Below are 20,274 nucleotides of genomic sequence, written 5' to 3' on the forward strand. Positions count from 1 at the left end.
GAGAGTCCAATAGTGGGACATGCCCAAGCTATTGAGTCCCAGGGTGGGGAAGCCTCTGGAACTTCAGCTACTCTTTGTAAAACTCTTCTCCCAAAGGAGGCTTCGGCTGAGGCAAAGATGTCAATTCTATAGTTTTTAATGAAGGCTGTGTGGGAGGCCCATGTGGCCGCGCTGCAAATGTCAAGAATAGATGACTGGGTCGCCCAGGCTGCAGAAGCTGCTGCGCTCTTAGTGGAGTGTGCGGTGACCCGGCACGGAGCCGTCTTGCCTTGGTGTTCATATGCCTGCTTAATGCAAGCATGTAGCCAACGACCCACCGTGTGTGAAGAGACCTTGTGGCCAAGGAACGCAGGGAGAAAGGAGACAAAGAACGCCTCTGAACGGCAGAAGTCTTTTGTTCTCTTTACATACGTGCGCACTGCTCGCCTCACGTCCAACTTATGCTATTCACGCGCCTTAGGGTGAGAAGGATGGGGACAGAAGTTGGGCAAAATAATCTCTTGAGTCCTGTGAAACAGAGAGTTAATTTTTGGAGTAAAGGACGGATCAAGTCTCAGAATTACTCTGTCCGGGTGAACCACGCACAGATCCTTCCTGACAGAAAGAGCTGCCAGCTCAGATACCCTGCGTGCTGACGTAATAGCCACCAGGAAGGCAGTTTTGATGGTAAGGTGGCGTAGACTGGTCGTGCGCAAAGGTTCAAATGGAGCTTTCGTCAGAGCCTTAAGCACGAATGGAAGGTCCCATGACGGATACCGGTGAACAGCTGGTGGGCTGATGTTCGCAGCTCCCTTAAGAAAGCTCTTAATCTGAGGGTGTTGACTCAGAGATCGAGAGGAACCCCTAGCCAGGATAGTGGACAGCACTGCAACCTGACGTCTAAGGGTGCTGACAGCAAGACTTTTATCGAGACCCTCCTGCAAGAAGTCTAGGGTCTGAGGAATCGAGGCTGATGAGGCCTCTATGTCTCTAGCCTTGCACCACTGTGACAATGCAGTCCAGGTGACATAGTAGATTCTAGTAGTAGAAGGCCTCCTGGACGCCTCTATCGTTCGAATGACCTGGTCAGAGAACTGCTTCCTCAGGAGTTCCCCCTCAAGTGCCAAACGGCTAGCTGTAGCCACTGGGGCTCCGGATGGCTGATGGCCCCCTGGCTGAGGGAGATTGGTCCTGAGGGATTTGCCACGGTCTCTGAACTGAGAGACTGACCAGGTCTGCGTACCAGGGCCTTCTGGGCCAGAAGGGAGCCACCAGGATGAGATCTGCCTTTTCTGCCAGGAGCTTGTTCCTGGGGAATGAGCGGAAGTGGAGGGAAGGCATACAGTAGTTCGTGAGGCCACACTGACCTCAGTGCGTTTGTTCCCAGGGGCGAGTGATAGCGACTGAAGAAGCGTGGGAGATGTGTGTTGTTGTGTGAGGCAAACAGGTCTACTTGCAGTTTGCCGAATCTCCTCACGATCTGCTGGATCAGGTCTGGGTGCAGGCGCCACTCCGAGTGGTCGATGCGTTGGCGGCTCAGCCAGTCTGCTTCCCGGTTGCTGATGCCGGAGATGTGATCTGCACTAAGAGAAGCCAGATGACGCTCCGCCCACCTGGCCAGAGCTTCCGCCTCGAGCATGAGGGCCTTTGATCGAGTGCCCCCCTGCCAGTTTATATGTGCTTTGGTCGCCACATTGTCTGTCATTAACAGTACATGAGCCCCTTTTACGAGTGCGGAGAACCTTCGCAGTGCGAGGCGAGCTGCCCTCAGCTCCAGCCAATTGATGCTGTGAGCAGCCTCCCTCTGAGGAAGGAACAAAAGGCACCTATGGCTCTGGAACAAGTAACAGAGAAGCAGCTTGTGGATATTGTGGAAATATGCACCACAAAATCAGTGTCTGTCCTGCAAATATGCAACAAATGCAAGAAAAGAGGATACTTTGCCAAGGTGTGTAAACTGTTTTCACAAACCGGAAGGCCACAAACATGGGTTGTACATCCCATAGAGGACAATGATGACAATGCAGGGTCAGACCTGGACTGCTCCCCGATATATCTTGCAGCGATATAGAAAGCACATCAGTCTGCAGATGAAGCCAATGTAACATTACAGATAGGGGCCAACAAAACTCCAATTACATTCAAAATAGATACTGGAGGACAAGTAAATTTTGTGCCAAGCCACATATATCTGGAACATCTCAGGAATGAATTTCCCTTATAGATTCTGGACCTACCGGAATTAATGGGATATGGTGGGAAAAGCTGAAAGTAATGGGTCACTGTCATGTAAAATGCGCCTACAAGGATCTGAAAGGGTTTTACAATTGTTTGTGATAGAAATGCAAGCCCCAGCCGTGCTAGGTCTCAAAACAAGTAAAGAGATTGTACTTGTGAAGATCATAATGACTGTGGATGGTGGACATAGAGGTCTGAGGAAAGCTGACATTAAACATGAGTACTGTGAGCTATTCAAGGGTCTGGGGTGTCTCTCAGGCATAAGCTACATAGGTATAAAAGAGGGTGCACAGCCTGCCATCTATGCCCCAAGGAAAATACCTCTAACTCTTGTGGATAAAGTTAGACAGGAACTCACTAGGATGGAGAAGTTGGGAGTAGTAAAGAAGGTCATGGAACCATCGGAATTGGTCAGTTCTATGTGGTGGAGGAGAAGAACACAGGTGCAATTTGCATATGCATCAACCCACGTGATTTGAAAAAGTAATAATGAGAGAACACTACAAACTCCCCACCATGGAGGACATAGCACACAAGCTAGTAGGAGCAACAGTGTTCAGTGTATTAGATGCCCAGTCTGGTTACTGGCAATTGCGTCTTGATGAAGCTAGCAGTTACCTCACTACTTTCAACTCCCCTGTGGGTCGATGGCGCTTCACAAGGGTACCCTTCGGCATAGCATTGGCACAGGAGATATTTCAAAAGAAATCAAACGAACTGATTGCTGGTCTATAGGGTATTGAAGTAATAGTCGCTGATTTGTTGGTCTATGGAAAGGATCAAGTAGAGCATAACAGAAACCTTAGTGCTTTGCTCAATCGATGTTGTGAGAGAAATTTTAAACTCAATCCAAATAAAATGCAAATTAGTGTAGGAGAAGTAACATATTTTGGACACCTACTAACCAAAGAGGGTTTGAAGCCTGATCCAAAGAAGATTACAGCAGTTCTTAACATGAAGGCCCCAGCTTCCAGAAAGGAACTGGAGACATCATTGGACATTTTCAACTATCTATCCAAATTCTCTCAGGGCCTCGCTCAACAGACAGCACCGCTATGTGCATTGCTTCAGAAGGATGCTATTTGGTGTTAGGATGCAAACATGGAAAAGACTTTTGACAAAGTGAAGAAACTGATCACTAAACATCCCGGGCCAATACTGAAATACTTTGACGCAAATGTTGACACCGTGCTTCAAGTGGATGCATCCCAATTTGGGCTAGGTGCTGTATTGACTCAACAAGGACATCCTGTGGCATATGCTTCAAGTGCACTGACCACGACACAAGCTAATTATGCTCAAATTGAGAAAGAGATTCCGGTCATTGTGAATGGATGTGAGAAATTTCACCAGTACATATATGGTCGGTCACCCAGTAGTTGTAGAAACTGACCACAAGCTGTTGGAGTACATACTACAAAAAACGCTAGCTTCTACACCTCTACACTTGCAGCGAATGGTTATGAAATTACAGTAGTATGATCTCACAGTGAAGTATAAGCCTGGGAAGGAAATTCCAATGGCATATTGCCTGTCAAGGGTGTTTCCAGAAGGACATGAAGCCAGGGATGAACTCGAGTTGGAAGAGCAGGTACATACAGTACTAGTGAACATGCCAATATCAGATTTTAGAGAAAATAAGGGACATGGCTGGAGAAAATAAGACAAGACACCAAACGGGACAAAGTACTAGAGAAATTAACTCGTGTCATGTGCAATGGCTGGCCAGAAAAACGCAAGAAGTTGTATCCTGAGCTGCAGGAATTCTGGCCTGTGAAAGATGAACTATCCATTCATGAGGATATCATATAATGGGTGACCGTATTCTTATTCCTAAGTCACAGCAGGCAGAAATAATGGAACAAATTCATCAGGGACATTTGGGCATTACTCTGTGTAAGCGCAGAGCACGGGAGGTGGTCTACTGGCCTCATCTGGATTCTGATATTGAAACACTTGTAAAGAAGTGTGACAGCTGCCAGACATTTCAAAAAAACAATGTGAAAGAACCTCTTTCACCGTGGAATGCTCCTTCACGGGTGTGGCAGAGATTGGCTACATATATTTTTCATTTTGAAGTCATCCATTACCTGATGATAGTAGACTACTACAGCAAATACTTTGAACTAGTGGAGTTGGGAAGTCTAAAAGCGTCAACAGTCATATGGGCTTTCAAGACAATACTTTCAAGACATGGAGTGTGTGAAGAACAAGTTCTTCACACACTTCATGTCTTGAAAGAATTGTCTTGAAACTTGTGTCTGACAATGGGCCACAATTCTCATGTGCTGAATTCCAGTGCTTCCTCCGTGAATGGGGAATCAAGCACAAACCCACAAGCCCTTATCACCCACAGGCCAATGGCCTAGCAGAGAAGTATGTTGGCATAGCCAAGTCCATTATACAGAAAGCACAATCATCAGGGCACGATGTGTATTTAGACCTATTAAACTATTGTGCAACACCCATTGAAAGTTTATGCCTACCGGCACAGCTGCTAATAGAGAGAACACTGAGGACTACAGTGCCTATTGCTCCACATAACTTGCAGCCTTGTTCCATCACACATGAGTGGGTAACAGCTCAGAGGAACATAAACATGAGAAAGCAAAAACTGTATTTTGATAAATCTACCAAGCCTCTTCCTTCACTGTGTGCCGGGCAAGCTGTGAGACACAGAGTCACTGGGAGAACATGGGAACCTGCTCAAATTGTCAGAGAAGGCAATTCACCAAAGTCTTATGTAGTTGAAACCAAGCGTGGACAGCAATTGAGAAGAAACAAGTGTCATCTTCGTCCAGACACTGCTGCTGATACTGCATTGGAAAAAGAAAACAACAAGGAAAATGAGGCACAAGCGCATGATGGCACAGAATTACTGAACACGGATATACAGCCTACCGAGAACGCCAAGGATAATGTAAGCATATCAGCATGTGACAATGCTGGGACTGACTCACAACCTGACAGCAATTTTACTGATGATCAGACAGCGGTAACTTTCTCTCGCTATGGTCGAGCTATTAAACCAAAAATATGGAAACACTTGGTATCATCTTAGATGTTTTATACTTAAGAAGAGAGATGTAATGATGTGTGTGTTTTATGCTATATTTCAAGTTCAATTGTTATGCCTAGCTCTTTAAAAAGATTAGGAAACAGTTAACTTTTTTAATGATGTCATCTGGGGCAGAAGGTAGTTTTAAGATGGCTGCTGCTGAATAAACACAAGCCTCTAGTTCAAGCTCCTTGCTGTCTGCCTTTACTTTATGCCAAATCATCACAGGGGAGAAGAAATCCTCTCAAAAATTAGAAAAAGATTATGGATAGGCATCCAAATGATGCAGCAGAAGGAGATAAGGAGCAAGAAGGAAGGAACATTCAGATTATGTAAAAATGCTAGAAAGAAATATAGGATACCAAGAAAGAAATATAAAAGAATTACCAAAAAATCAATAAAAGATGAAATTCAAAAAAGGCTGAGAGATGATGGATAGAGATATAATATTTTGTAATACTGAGAGGATAATAAAGGAAGACTGTGATTAGGCATATTTAAATATATTGATATGATTAATAGCCAGCAAAACATACTGGAATTGATAGCTTTAAGGATTACAATTCAGCGGATTTAGAGACATAACTTTGGGATTGATTTTTCATTAATAAATGGTTTTATTGGTGATTACAGAAAACTGAGATATAAATTTGGTGAAATATGAGTAATATTTAAAATTCTAAAATACTGGTGATATTATAGGGGTCAATGAACATACAATAAGTTTATTGTAACATGAAATTGATGCTTAAATATATTTTTGGAGAAACCACTAAAGGAGCATTAAGATAGAAAAGTATTGTTTAAAGATAGAGAGATCAATGTGGAAGAACCCCAAATAGTATAGGGCGAGTATAAATTGGGAAAATAGTATTGTATAAATTGATATATAAAATAATGTTTTGTACCCATAATAATTTTATTAAGTTACACGTCAGAAGACAAAAATTATGTATATGTAATCAAAGTATCATTGTTAGAGTTGTGTAAAAATGTATTGACCCAGTCATCACTCTGTCCACAAAATATTTTGGTTGTTAAAAGAAAACTGCAAAATTTACAAATTTTGGAGAAGAAAATTAGAAATAAAGGATTACTCTTACAACAATTCTTATGTTGCTTCATTAAAATTATTTCCAAACTCTGCTATACCTACTCAATTACACCAATAATTACTTACCATGTTTTTGGAGTATAACACCTCCCCCCCACCTAAAAGAAACTAAAATTTTGGGTGCATCTTATACTCTGAATGTAGCTTTTTGGAAGCGTTTTTTCAGCCCTAATGAGGTGCTAACGAGTTCATTGAAGATCAGAAGATTGCTTCACCCGTTAGCACCTCATTAGAGCTGAAAAAAAGCTTTGAATATTTTTACTGCAGCATACTGTTGGAAAAATTTCCTGGTTTATTCCAGCTGGGAGAAGCTGAGGATGAAAGATTTGAAGACTGCCTTTCTTTTGTCCAGTTTCTATTTTTGGGAGATAATCCTCTCAAGGGCAAGGCAGAGAGTTCCTGTGACTAAGTGATTTCTGTTCTTTTGGGGATAGTCCCTTTAAGGACAAGGCAGAGATTTTTCCTATGGGCTATCTGAGTTTTCTCAATGGTTTCCTTCAGGCAAGCGCTGGGCTAGTTTGTTGATTCAGCTTTGTTACATTTTTACAGGTGTGAAGTGCTTTTGGCTGAAAGCCCAGACATCTAGTTAAGCTTATTAAGAGTTTTCCTGGCCACCTGGGGAAAGAAAAAAAGTGGCAAAAAGTGTTGTTTTATTATACTATTGTGTTTGCTTGCTTTTCTGGTGTTATGGGAATAAAAATGAATAGCTGATAGACAGAATTCTCCCCCCCCCCCGGGTTTTCCTCCCCAAAAACTAAGCTGCATATTACACTCCAAAAATATGGTACTTCATTGAAAAATAACTTTCTGAAAGACTAGAAAGAATCACGGATGTGTTGTATATTTGCAATTAACTGTAGTTTTCATCTTTGCATAGTTTCCAATATAAATTGGTAATTGCTCCTATATAGAATCTATTAATCTCATTTATAATTTTTTAAATAAATTCCAGGTATGATAGAACATGGTTTAATGGATTGCTCACAGTACCGACCAAGAAGAAGCACATCAGAGGAAGTTGGACAAGAAGTGTCACCTACTTCCAGTTACTGTGTTTCTTTTTCTGCTCTGGCACTTTCAAATGCTAATTTTGATACAGTTGGAGAAGGCAAAAAATTGTCAAGAAACCAAGAAAGAGATACTCAGAGAGCAGATGTACCTTTATTTCAAATTGAGCATCAATCCAGTGAATTTCATGTCTGCCAGGATCATGAACAATACTTGAAACCTTCTTTACACACTTCTGCAGAATCTTCTGAAGGTGACTGGGAAACCTTAGATCCTAATCCCCTTGAGGACCCTAACTTGAAAGAAGGAGAATGTGAAATTACTTCAGTAGCAGGACAGACTGAATTTCTTCTGAAGGAGTCAGTTATTTCCAAAAGTGTTCCAATTACTGTTCAGCCTCAACCTAATACAGGACACACAGCCTTTGTACCTGGACTTATTTCTGGTTTGGAAGAAGATCAGTATGGTATGCCATTAGCTGTCTTCACTAAGGTAATTCTTATAGTATAAAGGGGGATAAACTTTGGTTACCAAGTGCTGTTTTTAACATTTGTCAGGAATAAGAGAATACACAGAGGATAGGCCAGCTTATGTGTAAGAAGGAATGGTTTGGAACAGGGGTGTCAAACTCAAGGCCTGCAGGCTGGATCTGGCTCATGGGGTGCTTAAATCCAGCCCATGGAGCCGGCATGCAGTGCCTCTGCTGGCCAAAATGGGTCCCCAAGGCCCCCACGCAGCCCGTTTTTGTTGGCAGAGCACTGCTGGAGGCATGCAGGGACCTCGTGGGGCCTTCGTGTGGTCCATTTTTGGCTGGCAGAGTGCTACTGGAAGCCAGGGAGGCCAAATAGGCCACTCGTCTCAGCCCCATATGCTTCGACCATTGCCACCCGCCACTGCCCCTGGGGTACCATCTCGGATAGCACCCACTCATCTTATTACGGCGCCATGGACTTTGGATGGGTGGGGGCACTTACAGCGAGTGTGGAGGCCCTCTGACTTGACGGTAACACCTACAGTTTGCTCCTTGGTGCATTTGTTCAGCGGAAGGAGCGATGGAAGATGGCGGAAATATGGGTGGGGACTTAATGTTTTTCCAACTGATGTAACCCCCCCCCCCACTCTTCTTCAATCTGCCTCGGCCACCCCGAACTTTGGACCCTTCTGTTATACCTTTCCAAGTATTCAGGAGGGGGGGGGGAAAAGAGACACTCTCCTGTATACCACCGTTGGTGCTCAGCTATCTCGAACTTCAAGAGTTACCTGCACAATTATTAATATCTGCGCGAACCCTTTTGGTATGTGGAATGTTTGTGGTATGTATGTAGATGAATGATCCCACTTTTTAATTAACTTAATTTTTATACCCTGTTTTTATTGTACCTATATGTTTTAATATTGTAGTGGGGTATGCATGTGGAGAATGGCTGTTTGGTATATATGAGGGGACTGAGAGCGCGGCTTGGAACCCCCTCCACTGAGTGCAGAAGCAGAAGTGGATGGGGGCCCGGATCTGCCTCTCATCCCAGAGTGCATGGTTTGAATGGCCTGCCGGGAGAATGGGGGCCGTGGGAGGGGAGGAGGGGTCTATGGTGATGGGGACGGGCCGGAGCATCCCAGTTACGTTTGGGAGAGGCAGATACGACGGGAGTTACAGGGCTAGCCATTACCGGGGAAGGAGGGTTCGCTACGTCACAGCGATCCCTCCTTCCGACCCTGATAACTCAACTCAAGAACCAGGTGGTAGGAGATGTCAGGGCCCTGGTCTCAGGTTGCTGTTGTTAAATGCCAGGTCTGTGATTCATAAAGCTCCCCTCGTCTGGGACTTAATATTAGACGAGGGGGCAGACCTGGCATGTATTACTGAAACTTGGCTGGGCCACGAGGGAGGAGTCCCCCTCTCAGAAATGTGTCCAGAAGGGTTTCAGGTGCTCCACCAACCACGACACCAGAGAAAGGGGTGGGGGAGTGGCTGCCATCATCCGAGAGTCATTAATCCCTCGTGGGATCCCTGCTCCGGAGACTGTCGGGTGTGAGTCCCTTTTGGTGAAGCTGGACCTAGGGGGTCAAGTGGGCTTGTTTCTAATGTACCTACCTCCCAGTTGCGTTACAACATCCCTGCCTGTGTTCCTTGAGTCAGTAGCTGGACTGGCGGTTGAATTCCCCAGACTGATAGTACTGGGGGACTTCAACCTGACATCTCTTGGCGAACGCTCGGATGGGGCGCAGGAGTTCATGGCTTCCATGACAACCATGGACTTGACCCAGGTAATTCAGGGTCCGACTCATACAGCGGGACACGCACTCGACCTCGTGTTTCTCTCGGGGCAGTGGAGTCGTGATCTGGAACTGAAGGGCATAGAGATCTCGCCCTTGTCATGGTCAGATCACTTCCTACTGAGGCTTGATTTTTGGACACTACTCCCCCACTGCAGAGAGGGGGAACCGATTAAGTGGTTCTGCCCCTGGCGCCTGATGGACCCTGTGGGATTTCAGACGGCACTTGGAGAGATACCTGACTCCCTTGCCCACAAGCCGGCAGAGTCCTTGGTCGCTGCTTGGAATACAGCGGCGGCTGAGGCACTAAACCGGATTGCGACTTTGCGGCCTCTCCGCGGCAGTGGATCCAGGAGGGCTCCTTGGTTTACTGTGGAACTCCAGGAGTTCCACAGCGCCAAAAGAGATGCCTAGAGCGACGTTGGAGGGCTAGTAACTCCGAATCTGACTGAACACAACTAAGAGCCTTTATCAGGACTTATTTAGTGGCAATACGGGCAGCAAAATGTACTCATTTTTCCGCTCTTATTGCGTTCGCAGAATCTCGCCCAGCCGCCCTGTTTAGGATAACCCGCTCCCTCCTGAAAGGAAGGGATGCGGGAGAACCCTTACAGGGAAGAGCTGAGGAATTTGTTCAGTTTCTGTTGGACAAAGTCGCTCAGATGCGGATGGACCTAGACTCCACTTGGACAGTACCAGCAGAGATGCCAAGGGAGGGCCTTGATCGGATTTCTTGGAGCGAGTTCCAGCTTGTCACTCCTGAGGAAGTGGGCAAGGCCATGGGAGCGGTGAGTGCCTCCACCTGCATACTGGACCCGTGTCCCTCCTGGCTGGTCTCGACCAGCAGGGAGGTAACACGAGGCTGGCTCCAGAGGATTGTTAACACCTCTCTTCAGGAGGGATCTTTCCTGCAACCTCTGAAGGATGAGGTGGTGAGACCCCTCCTTAAGAAGCCTTCTCTGGACCCAGCTATCCTCAAAAAGTACCGTCCAGTCTCCAACCTCCCTTTTGTAGATGGTGGCCTTTCAACTCCGACGGACCTTGGATGAAGCAGACTATCTAGATCCCTTTCAGTTGGGTTTCAGGCCTGGTTACTGCACCGAAACTGCTTTGGTCGCGCTGACCAATGATCTCTGGCAGGCCAGGGATAGAGGACATTCTTCTATCCTGGTGCTTCTTGACCTCTCAGCAGCCTTCGATACCATCGACCATGGTATCCTTCTGCGACGGCTGTGGGAGGTGGGAGTGAGAGGCACCGTTTTACGGTGGTTCTCCTCCTACCCTCTCGGACAGGTCATAGTCGGTGTTGGTTGGAGGACAGAGGTCAACCCCTAGGCCCCTTAAATATGGGTTGCCGCAGGGCTCGGTCCTGTCCCCCCTCCTATTTAATATCTACATGAAGCCACTGGGTGAGATCATACACCGGCACAGGATTAAATACCATCAATATGCGGATGATACCCAGTTGTATCTGTCCGCCCCTTGCCAACTCAGCGAAGTGGTGGAAGTGATGTGCCAGTGCCTGGAGGCTGTCAAGGTCTGGATGGGAGCGAATAAGCTTGCACTCAATCCAGACAAGACCGAGTGGCTATTGATGTTGCCCCCCAAGGATAGTCCAGATATTCCATCCCTTAGCCAGGGGGGTGAAATTGTACACCCCTCAGAGAGGGTCTGCAACTTGGGTGTCCTCCTGAATTCTCAGCTGATGTTAGAACATCATCTGTCGGCTGTGACCAGGGGGGCTTTTGCGCAGGTTTGTCTGGTGCACCAGTTGCAGCCCTACCTGGACCGGGAGGCACTTCGAGTGGTCACTCATGCCCTCGTCACCTCAAGGCTTGATTACTGTAATGCACTCTACATGGGGCTGCCCCTGAAAGTGTTCGGAGACTACAGTTGGTCCAGAATGCAGCCGCGCGAGTGATATCGGGTGTATCCATGTTACACCTATCCTCCACGAGCTGCACTGGCTTCCTATCGGTCTCCAAACGCACTTCAAGGTGCTGGTCATCACCTTTAAAGCCCTACATGGCCTAGAACCTGGATATCTGTGAGACCGCCTCCTGCCATATACCTCCCAACGGCCGATAAGATCTCACATGTTGGGCCTTCTCCGGGTGCCATCAACAGGACAATGCCGGCTGGTGACCCCTCGGGGGGGGGGGCTTGTCTGTAGCTGCTCCAGCCCTGTGGAACGATCTACCCATAGAGATCCAGACCCTTCCCACTCTCTCGGCCTTCCAAAAAGCCACTAAAACCTGGCTATTCCGGCAGGCCTGGGGCTGTTGACCTCACGAATGAGGTCCGGCCCCACCAAGATTGAGTGTATGGTGCGTTGCTTTTAAATTTGTTTTCATCTCTCCCCATTTTTTAACTCTTTATCTTGTTTTTGTAAGCCGCCCAGAGTCCTACGGGATTGGGCGGCATATAAATTTATTAAATTACAATTCCATGCAGCCCATTTTTGACCAGCAGAGTGCTACTGGAGGCCAGGGAAGCCAAAAATGAGGCGTGTGGTGGACGTGCATCCCCCCATGCCTGTTTTGGCTGGTAAAGTGTTGCAGGAGGTGTCCGTCACATCTCCCTCCCTGCTCCCCACCCCCCACCCACAGAGAACTACAATGCTAATCTGGCCCTCAAGGAAATCAGATCATTCCACGATAAGTGGTCTGATTTCAGAAAAGTGTCCTGCTTGACCATCAAGAATTTTGATGAAATTTTTTGTGAACATGCACCCTCATCCTCAATGATCATTGGTCAAAGCGTTACATTTGTCGATGCAATACATGTGGAGATATAATCATTTGTTTGACCCCATAGCTGGCACAAGAGATCATCATCAGTTTGTTCCAGTTGATTCAAATTTGATTTCTATCAGCAAAATTTCAAATTACATGATCCAATATGTCCAATACCATCGATCCAAATTTAAAGTTGACTGACATATTTCCTGTTTTTTATGTTTATGCATTTATGACAAAAAATGGTAGATGGACAACATAGTGGAAATTTCAATCGAAAAAAATGATGTGTTGGTAATATTTATTCATCCACGAGGCTCTGCTCATTCATTTTATTGGCCTGAAAGGCAAGATGTTTGGTGGGTTCCAGAACCACATCTTATGTGTGTGCTTCCGGCGCCTTCAGTTACATCGTCAGGTTGACAGTATCAATTCCCAGAAGCAACACTAAAGAACATGGCGTGTAAATTCAATTATAAGTAAGCAATTGTTGGAATTTGGCAGTACAAACAGTACGGACTTTGGCTTGAGAACCATATAACATACCCACTTTAGGCTTGGGAACCTAGGATAAGCAGCTGGTACACTAATTGTGCAAATACACTGCCATCTGAATATCAAGAGAATCCCCCAGACAGTAAGCCTGTGATTTGGAGCAAGTATAACTTCATCAAAAAATAAGCTAAGTTTCTATTTTGGAGTCCAGTTATTTATGTATCATAGAGCACCTATCTTTTCTGGATTTCATTTCAACTTATTTCCTTCATCTAGCCCATTATTGAACTTCACCATATTCAGAGATATTGATTGCTTTTGGGCTGCATCATATTTAACAATAGAGCTGATTGTCATCAACAATTGATAGACCTTCACTTCAGAACTCTGGATAAACTTCCCTGATGTTTTCATGGAGATATTCAGCAACATGAAGAATAGGGAAAACCATGTAGAATTCCAAAGGTCAATGTTGACCATTTGAACATGGCCTAAGAGAACCAATGTAAACACTGTCCCATAACTTCATCATCATTCTCCCAGATAAGGTAGAAAGGTATGAAGGTTGATGATGCTATAAACCATTAAAAGATCCATACGATCACATCATTTCCAGGATACGCCATCCACCTGTGTAAGCAAAGAGTCTCAGTAAATATAAGTTCAAGTCATATCTATTCAGTATCATCTAAATTATACCTTTCAGCAACATTGGAAAGGGCAATTTTTTCTAAATCATCTTCCCTCCCCAGCCCTTTTATGCTGCTTGGACTTCCTAGTGAAGACAATAGGTTAATTCAATGAAACAATTATCTATTGTGTTTCTTTAAAACAAAAATTCCAGAGTGGCAAATGTAAATTATAATCATTGCTTTTATATTGTACATTAAAATTGTTCCTACAATCCTTCTTTCTAAATTATAATTTCATCCAGGATTAATATTTTTCTTTATTTTAGGGATACCTTTGCTTGCCATACATGGCACTGCAACAGCACCACCTTCTCTCTGATGTAACAATCCGCGGTTTTGTTGCAGGAGCCACCAATATCCTCTTCCGTCAGCAGAAACATCTAAGTGATGCTATTGTAGAGGTGTGTGTCCTTTCCTTTATAATTTCTTATAATAATTACTTCATGGAGCAAGACAGCTTATGTATTACAAGGTTCTAATTAAAAGTTTCTTAGATTTTTATTTTAAAAAATTAAGATTTTGGAAAGAGATGTCATTTTTATAATCGCATGGCAGACAAGTGATACACTTCCTTATGTGTGTGTTTAAGTGTGTATGTTTTGCATGCATGCATACATGCATAGATAAGATTATCTTTGTAGATAAATTTATCAATAATAGATAATGAACATGTTTAAAAAATATTTTCAAGACTGTATTTAGTCACAGTTGAAATGCCAAAATTAAACTTATGAACCTTTCTAATCAAATATCTTTTTTTAAAAGATTGTATTAGGAGTTAGTTGATACATTACAAGCCTGTGTAATGTTTCTTAAAGTAAGCTTTCATAAATTCTTGTAAATCATTGAATAGTTAAATCTCTTGATAGTCACTATTTTTTGGAGAGCTTTTATATTACTACCAGCTTTCCACTTCTTCGTTTGATAGAATTGGATGTGAGCACAGGAGAATCAGATTGCTCGGACTACAATGAATTTTTGATGCATTCTGAAATCTTTCCATAAAACATGAAAAAGAAGGCTTGCTTACTTTTAGAAGCTAGAATAAATAAATACAAATGATTGCACACGCTGTTAAACCCAGAAGCCAAGATAATCATTTACATTATTTATGTATGTATTTTTGTCCAATAATATAGCACTAGATATTAATTACAGTATAGCTTTTGGTAAGATGGAAATAACTTACCTATGTTTATGATGACAATTTGTGTTAATTGTTTCAATCATCATCTCTACCCCAAAGTTTTTTCACTTTGAATTGTTCTCAATCAGATTGAGGAAGCTCTTGTCCAAGTCCATGATCCAGATCTTAGAAAAGTCTTAAATCCTACAACAGCTGATCTGAGATTTACAGATTTCTTAGTGAAGCATGTAACAGAAAATAGGGATGATGTCTTCCTGGATGGCACTGGATGGGAAGGAGGGGATGAATGGATTCGAGCCCAGTTTGGGACATATCTCCATGCCCTACTTGCTGCTACAGTACAGCCAGGTAAGTTCTGGAATATTTTGATCTGTAAATTTAAACAATCTTACAAAATACTTTGAAGTTGTCTAGGAGAATCTAGGAAGGGAGAGTCAAAAAAATCCAGAGTAGGATATGGCCAGCTTAATTATTGATTGAAAGACATTTTCCTATTAAAAATATTTATTACTTATACATTCCCATGACTAATTAGTCTATCAGTTGCCATCCAAAAAATTGAATGGATTTTGTATTGTGAAAATGAGTTTTCAGAAACTAAATTGATGGGGCAACTATGAGTGGCATGGTGTTTTGCTAATACAAGACATAATACTTCTGCACAAGTTCATCTTAACTGCCCTTGCAATCTAATCGTCATATTTTTGGCTTCACTGGATTAATCTAGATTTTGTTATTGTTAGTCGCAAAATCATGTCTGACCCCTCGCGACCCCATGGACAATGTTCCTCCAGGCCTTCCTTACCATCCCCTGGAGTCCATTGAAGCTCATACTGACTGCTTCAGTGACTCCATCCAGCCACCTCATTCTCTGTCATCCCCTCAAACTTTTTCAGCATTAGGCTCTTCTCCACCTTTTCATTAGGTAGCCAAAGTATTTGAGTTTCATCTTCAGGAATTGGCCTTCTAAAGAACAGTCAAGGTTGATCTCCTCTAGGACTAACTGGTTTGATAGCCTTGCAGTTCAAGGGACTTGCAGGAGTCTTCTCCAGCACCAAAGGTCTCAATTCTTTGGCGCTCAGCCTTCCTTATGCTCCAACTTTCACAGCCATTGCAGCTGGGAAAACCATAGCCTTGACTATATGCACTTTTGTTGGCAGGGTAATGTCTCTGCTTTTTAGTATGCTGTCTAGATTTGCCATAGCTTTCCTCCCCAAGAGCAAGTGTCTTTTAATTTCTTGGCTGTAGTCCCCATCTGCAGTGATCTTGGAGCCCAGGAAAATAAAATCTGCCCCTACCTCCATTTCTTCCTCATCTTTTTGCCAGGAATTGAGAGGGACGGGGGCTATGATCTTAGTTTTCTTAAGTTGAGTTTCAAGCCAACTTTTGCACTTTCCTCTTTTACCTGCATCAAGGGGCTCTTTAGTTCCGCTTCACTTTCTGCCATTAGTGTGGTATCATCTGCATATCTGAGGTTGTTGATATTTCTCCCAGCAATCTTAATTTCAATTTGTGATTAATCTAGTCCCGTCTTTCTCATGATGTGCTCTGCATAAAAGTTAAATAGGCAGGGCAACAATATACTCCCATCTCTTTAATAACTTGCCACAATTTGTTATGATTCACATAATCAAAGGCTTTAGTCAATGAAGCAGAAGTACCCACATTTTTCGGAGTATAAGACGCACCAGAGTATAAGACGCACCGGAGTATAAGACACACCAGAGTATAAGATGCACCAAGATTTTGAAGAGGCAAATTTTTTTAAAAAAAGTTTTTGCATTCTGCACTCCCCAAAACAGCCAGTTTTTCATGAAAACATGCCTGTTTTTGTCAAAAAAAAAAAGGGCATGTATAGCCTTTAGGAGGCTTATAGAATGCTCCTGGGGGCTGGGGGGCATAATTGAGCAAAAAAAAAATTTCGCTCATTTTTGCCCTCCCCAGCCCCCAGGAGCACTCTGAAAGCATCCTAAACACTATGCACAGCGATTTTGGTGAAGGGGGCGGGGTTTCAGGAGGCAAAAAATGCTGTATTCAGTGTATGACACACCCAGATTTTCAGCCTCTTTTTTGAGGGAAAAGGGTGCGTCTTATATTCCGAAAAATACAATAGATGTTTTTCTGGAACTTCCTAGCTTTTTCCATGATCCAGCGTATGTTGGCAATATGATCTCTAGTTCCTTTGCCTCTTCGAAACCCTGCCTTACTTCTGTTAGTACTCGGTCCACATACTGCTGGACCCTAGATTGTAGGATTTTGAGCATAACTTTGCTGGCATGTGAAATGAGTGCAATGGTGCGGTAGTTTGAACATTCTTTGGTATTGCCATTCTTTGGAATTGGAATGTAAACTGACTTTTTCCAATCCTGTGGCTACTGTTGAGTTTTTAAATTTGCTGGCAAATTGACTGCATTGTCTTTCAAGGTTTTGAATAGCTCAACTAGAATACTGTCACCTCCACTTGCTTTGTTGTTGCTCAGACTTCCTAAGGCTCATTTGACTTCACATTCCAGGATGTTTGGCTCTAGGTCAGCAACCACCCCATTATGGTTATCAGAGACGTTAGGTTTGTTCTTGTATAGTTCTTCTGTGTAATTTTGCCACCTCTTCTTAATCTCTTCTGCCTCTGTTAAGTCCCTGCCATTTTGGTCCTTTATCATGCCCATCTTTGCATGAAACATTCCCTTCATATCTCCAATTTTCATGAAGAGATCTCTGGTCCGTCCTATTCTATTGTTTTCTTCTATTTCTTTACACTATTAATTTAAGAAGGCATTCTTATTTCTTCTAGCTATTCTCTGGCATTCAATTGGGTGTATCCTTCTCTTTCTTCCTTGCCTTTTGCTTCACTTCTTTCCTCAGCTATTTGCAAAGCTTCCACAGAAAGTCATTTTGCTTTCTTGCATTTCTTTTTCTTTGGGATGGTTTTAGTTGCTACTTCTTGTACAATGTTACAAACCTCTGTCCATAGTTCTTCAGGCACTCTATCAGATCTAATTAAATCTATTTGTCACCTCTTCTGTATATCCATCAGAGATATGATTTAGTTCATACCTGAGTGGCCTAGTGCTTTTCCCTACTTTCTTCAATTTAAGCCTAAATTTTGCAACGAGAAGTTCATGATCTGAGCCACAGTCAGCTACTGGTCTTGTTTTTACTGACTGTATGGAGCTTCTCCATCTTTGGCTGCAGAGCACATAGTCAATCTGATTTCTATGTTGACCATCTGTTGATGTCCATGTGTAGAGTCGTATCTTGGGTTTTTGGAAAAGAGTGTTTGCTATGACCATCGTATTCTCTTGACAAAATTCTACCAGCCTGTGCCTGCTTCATTTTGTACTCCAAGACCTAACTTGCCAGTTATTCTGGTTATCTTTTGGCTTCCTATTTTAGCATTCCAATCCCCCATGATGATAAGGACATCACTTTTTCATATTAATTCTAGGTGTTGTAAGGGTTCATAGAACCAGTTAACCTCGTCCTCTTCAGCACCAGTGGTTGGAGCATAGACTTGGACTACTGTGATGTTGAATAGTTTGCCTTGGATTCAAACTGAGATCATTCTGTCATTTTGGGGATTGTATCCGAGTACTGCTTTTCCTACTCTTTTATTGACTATGAAGGCTACTTCATTTCTTCTGAGGGTTTCTTGCCTGCAGTAGTATACCTGATGGTCATCCATCAGGTATATTAATGGATTCACCCTTCCTGTCCATTTTAGTGTGCTGATTCCTAAGATGTCAATGTTCAGTCTGGTCATCTCTTGTTTGACCATGTCCAATTGCCTTGATCCATGGATTTTATTTTCCAGGTTCCTATGGATTATAGATCTTTATAGCATCAGATTTTCCTTTCACCACCATATATAGCCATAGCTGAGTGTCCTTTCGGCTTTCATCTAGCCGCTTCATTCTTTCTGGCACTACTAGTACTAGCCCTGTGCTCTTCCCCAGTAGCATATTGGACACCTTCTGACCTGAGGGGCTTATCTTCCAGCATCATATCTTTTTGTCTTTTGGTACTGTGAGAAAAGCAATCTGTATCTCATAGAAGACCAAGGAGACCATAAAAAATAAAAAGCATATTTATTTAAGATGCAATTGTATAAGCTTTTGCATAAGAATTCTCAATCATGAAAGATAGAAAACGAATGTCTGACAGATTTGGATACAGGGTTTAAATACAATTTCAGGATGATAGTCCACTTCCTTACTTGTCCATGTTACCCAAGGTCGTATTATACAATATGTGTTACACAATATTTTGGCAATTAGTCAAACAATTTCCAGCCCAAAAATCCCCTCAGCGGAAAATCCCCCAATCGTTTCCCACCATATTAGAAAATAATAAGAATATAACAAGACAATCAATCCCCCTATGTCAGCATCTTGAAACTGACTCCAGCAATTTCCTGTTAGGCCCCAGTTTGACCCAGCCTGCTTTTCCTCAATTAACCTCATAGCTCTGGCATTCTCCTAATTGTACCCTCTATATAAAGTCTTAACTGAATGTGTTACAAAAGTGCTGCTGCCACTTGTATTATGTCAAGTGTAAAATAGAGTTGCTCAGGTTCTTCTCTTTTACAAAAATAACCTTATTTCTCTCAATTCTGCCTTTCCTTTTTGAGAAACTTATTCATGTAAATCATCATGTATATCTTTTAATATAATATACACTTCCTGCCTACTCAGTTGTTTTCCATGGCTTTCCTTCTTACATTTAGTCCCCTGAAAACAGAACTTACAGCATATAGGAGCACACCTGATACAAATACAGGTGATAAAGCATACAACTGTAATTATGATCCCGACAAACATGTCCTTTAGCCAAGCAAAACTAGGCATCCAAGAAATTAACAGATCTCATATTCCCTTAAAGGCTGTACTTTCAGTTACATTTGTTAAATTTGTAGTTACATTATGGAAAGCTTGTATTTTGGACTCAATAAATTGTGAGCGATCATTAATGTCAAAGCAACACATACCTTCACATTCCTCACAACCATGTCCCATTCTTAATAGAATATAGTCAATGGCAACATGCTTTCGCAAAAAAGATTTTCTAATTTCTCCCATTTGGTCAGCTAAAGCAGCAAATGTCAGCGTTCTAAATATCATGCAGAATTAAATCAGAATCAAAGGCAAAACTATGCTTAAAGTTCCAATTTAATAAGGCAGGCATGTTGGCATCATGCTATGGGATCCCAATTCTGGAAGTTACATCAGAATCCCACCCAGTTAAAAGTTAATGATCTTGTCCCCACACCCACAGTCCATCACATGGTCCAATCTTCTTCCACGCTAGGACCTACGCCCAACTGCTTCCGATCAGGTGCAAAGGTTTGGGAGACAAAAGATGACCTTGAGCTTCTAGGAAGGAATTTTTTATTTTAAAAACAACACATTCTACCCCTTGCTACCCCCCCCTTAATGAGAATGTGGCAGGCCAAAGATTCTTAAAGGAACTGCTGTAGGCCTGACATGCGGCCTCTCTTCAAAAGAGAAACAGTTTCTGGAAAAGAAAATTAAAGA

The 20,274-nt window shown here is 43.0% G+C and overlaps 1 protein-coding gene across 2 annotated transcripts in view; it reads left to right on the forward strand.

Moving 5' to 3' along the window:
- The window catches only part of AVL9 (AVL9 cell migration associated), a 159,791-nt gene that overhangs the window by 91,160 nt on the left and 48,357 nt on the right, over positions 1-20,274 (forward strand). For both annotated transcript variants that reach the window (XM_032235109.1, XM_032235108.1), the window contains 3 exons: positions 7,342-7,889; positions 13,863-13,997; positions 14,872-15,091. In XM_032235109.1, the coding sequence (XP_032091000.1) occupies positions 7,342-7,889; positions 13,863-13,997; positions 14,872-15,091 (903 nt within the window). The remainder of the gene's footprint in view (positions 1-7,341; positions 7,890-13,862; positions 13,998-14,871; positions 15,092-20,274) is intronic.

Source organism: Thamnophis elegans, chromosome Z, assembly GCF_009769535.1.
Source record: "Thamnophis elegans isolate rThaEle1 chromosome Z, rThaEle1.pri, whole genome shotgun sequence".
Taxonomy (NCBI): Eukaryota; Metazoa; Chordata; class Lepidosauria; order Squamata; family Colubridae; genus Thamnophis; species Thamnophis elegans.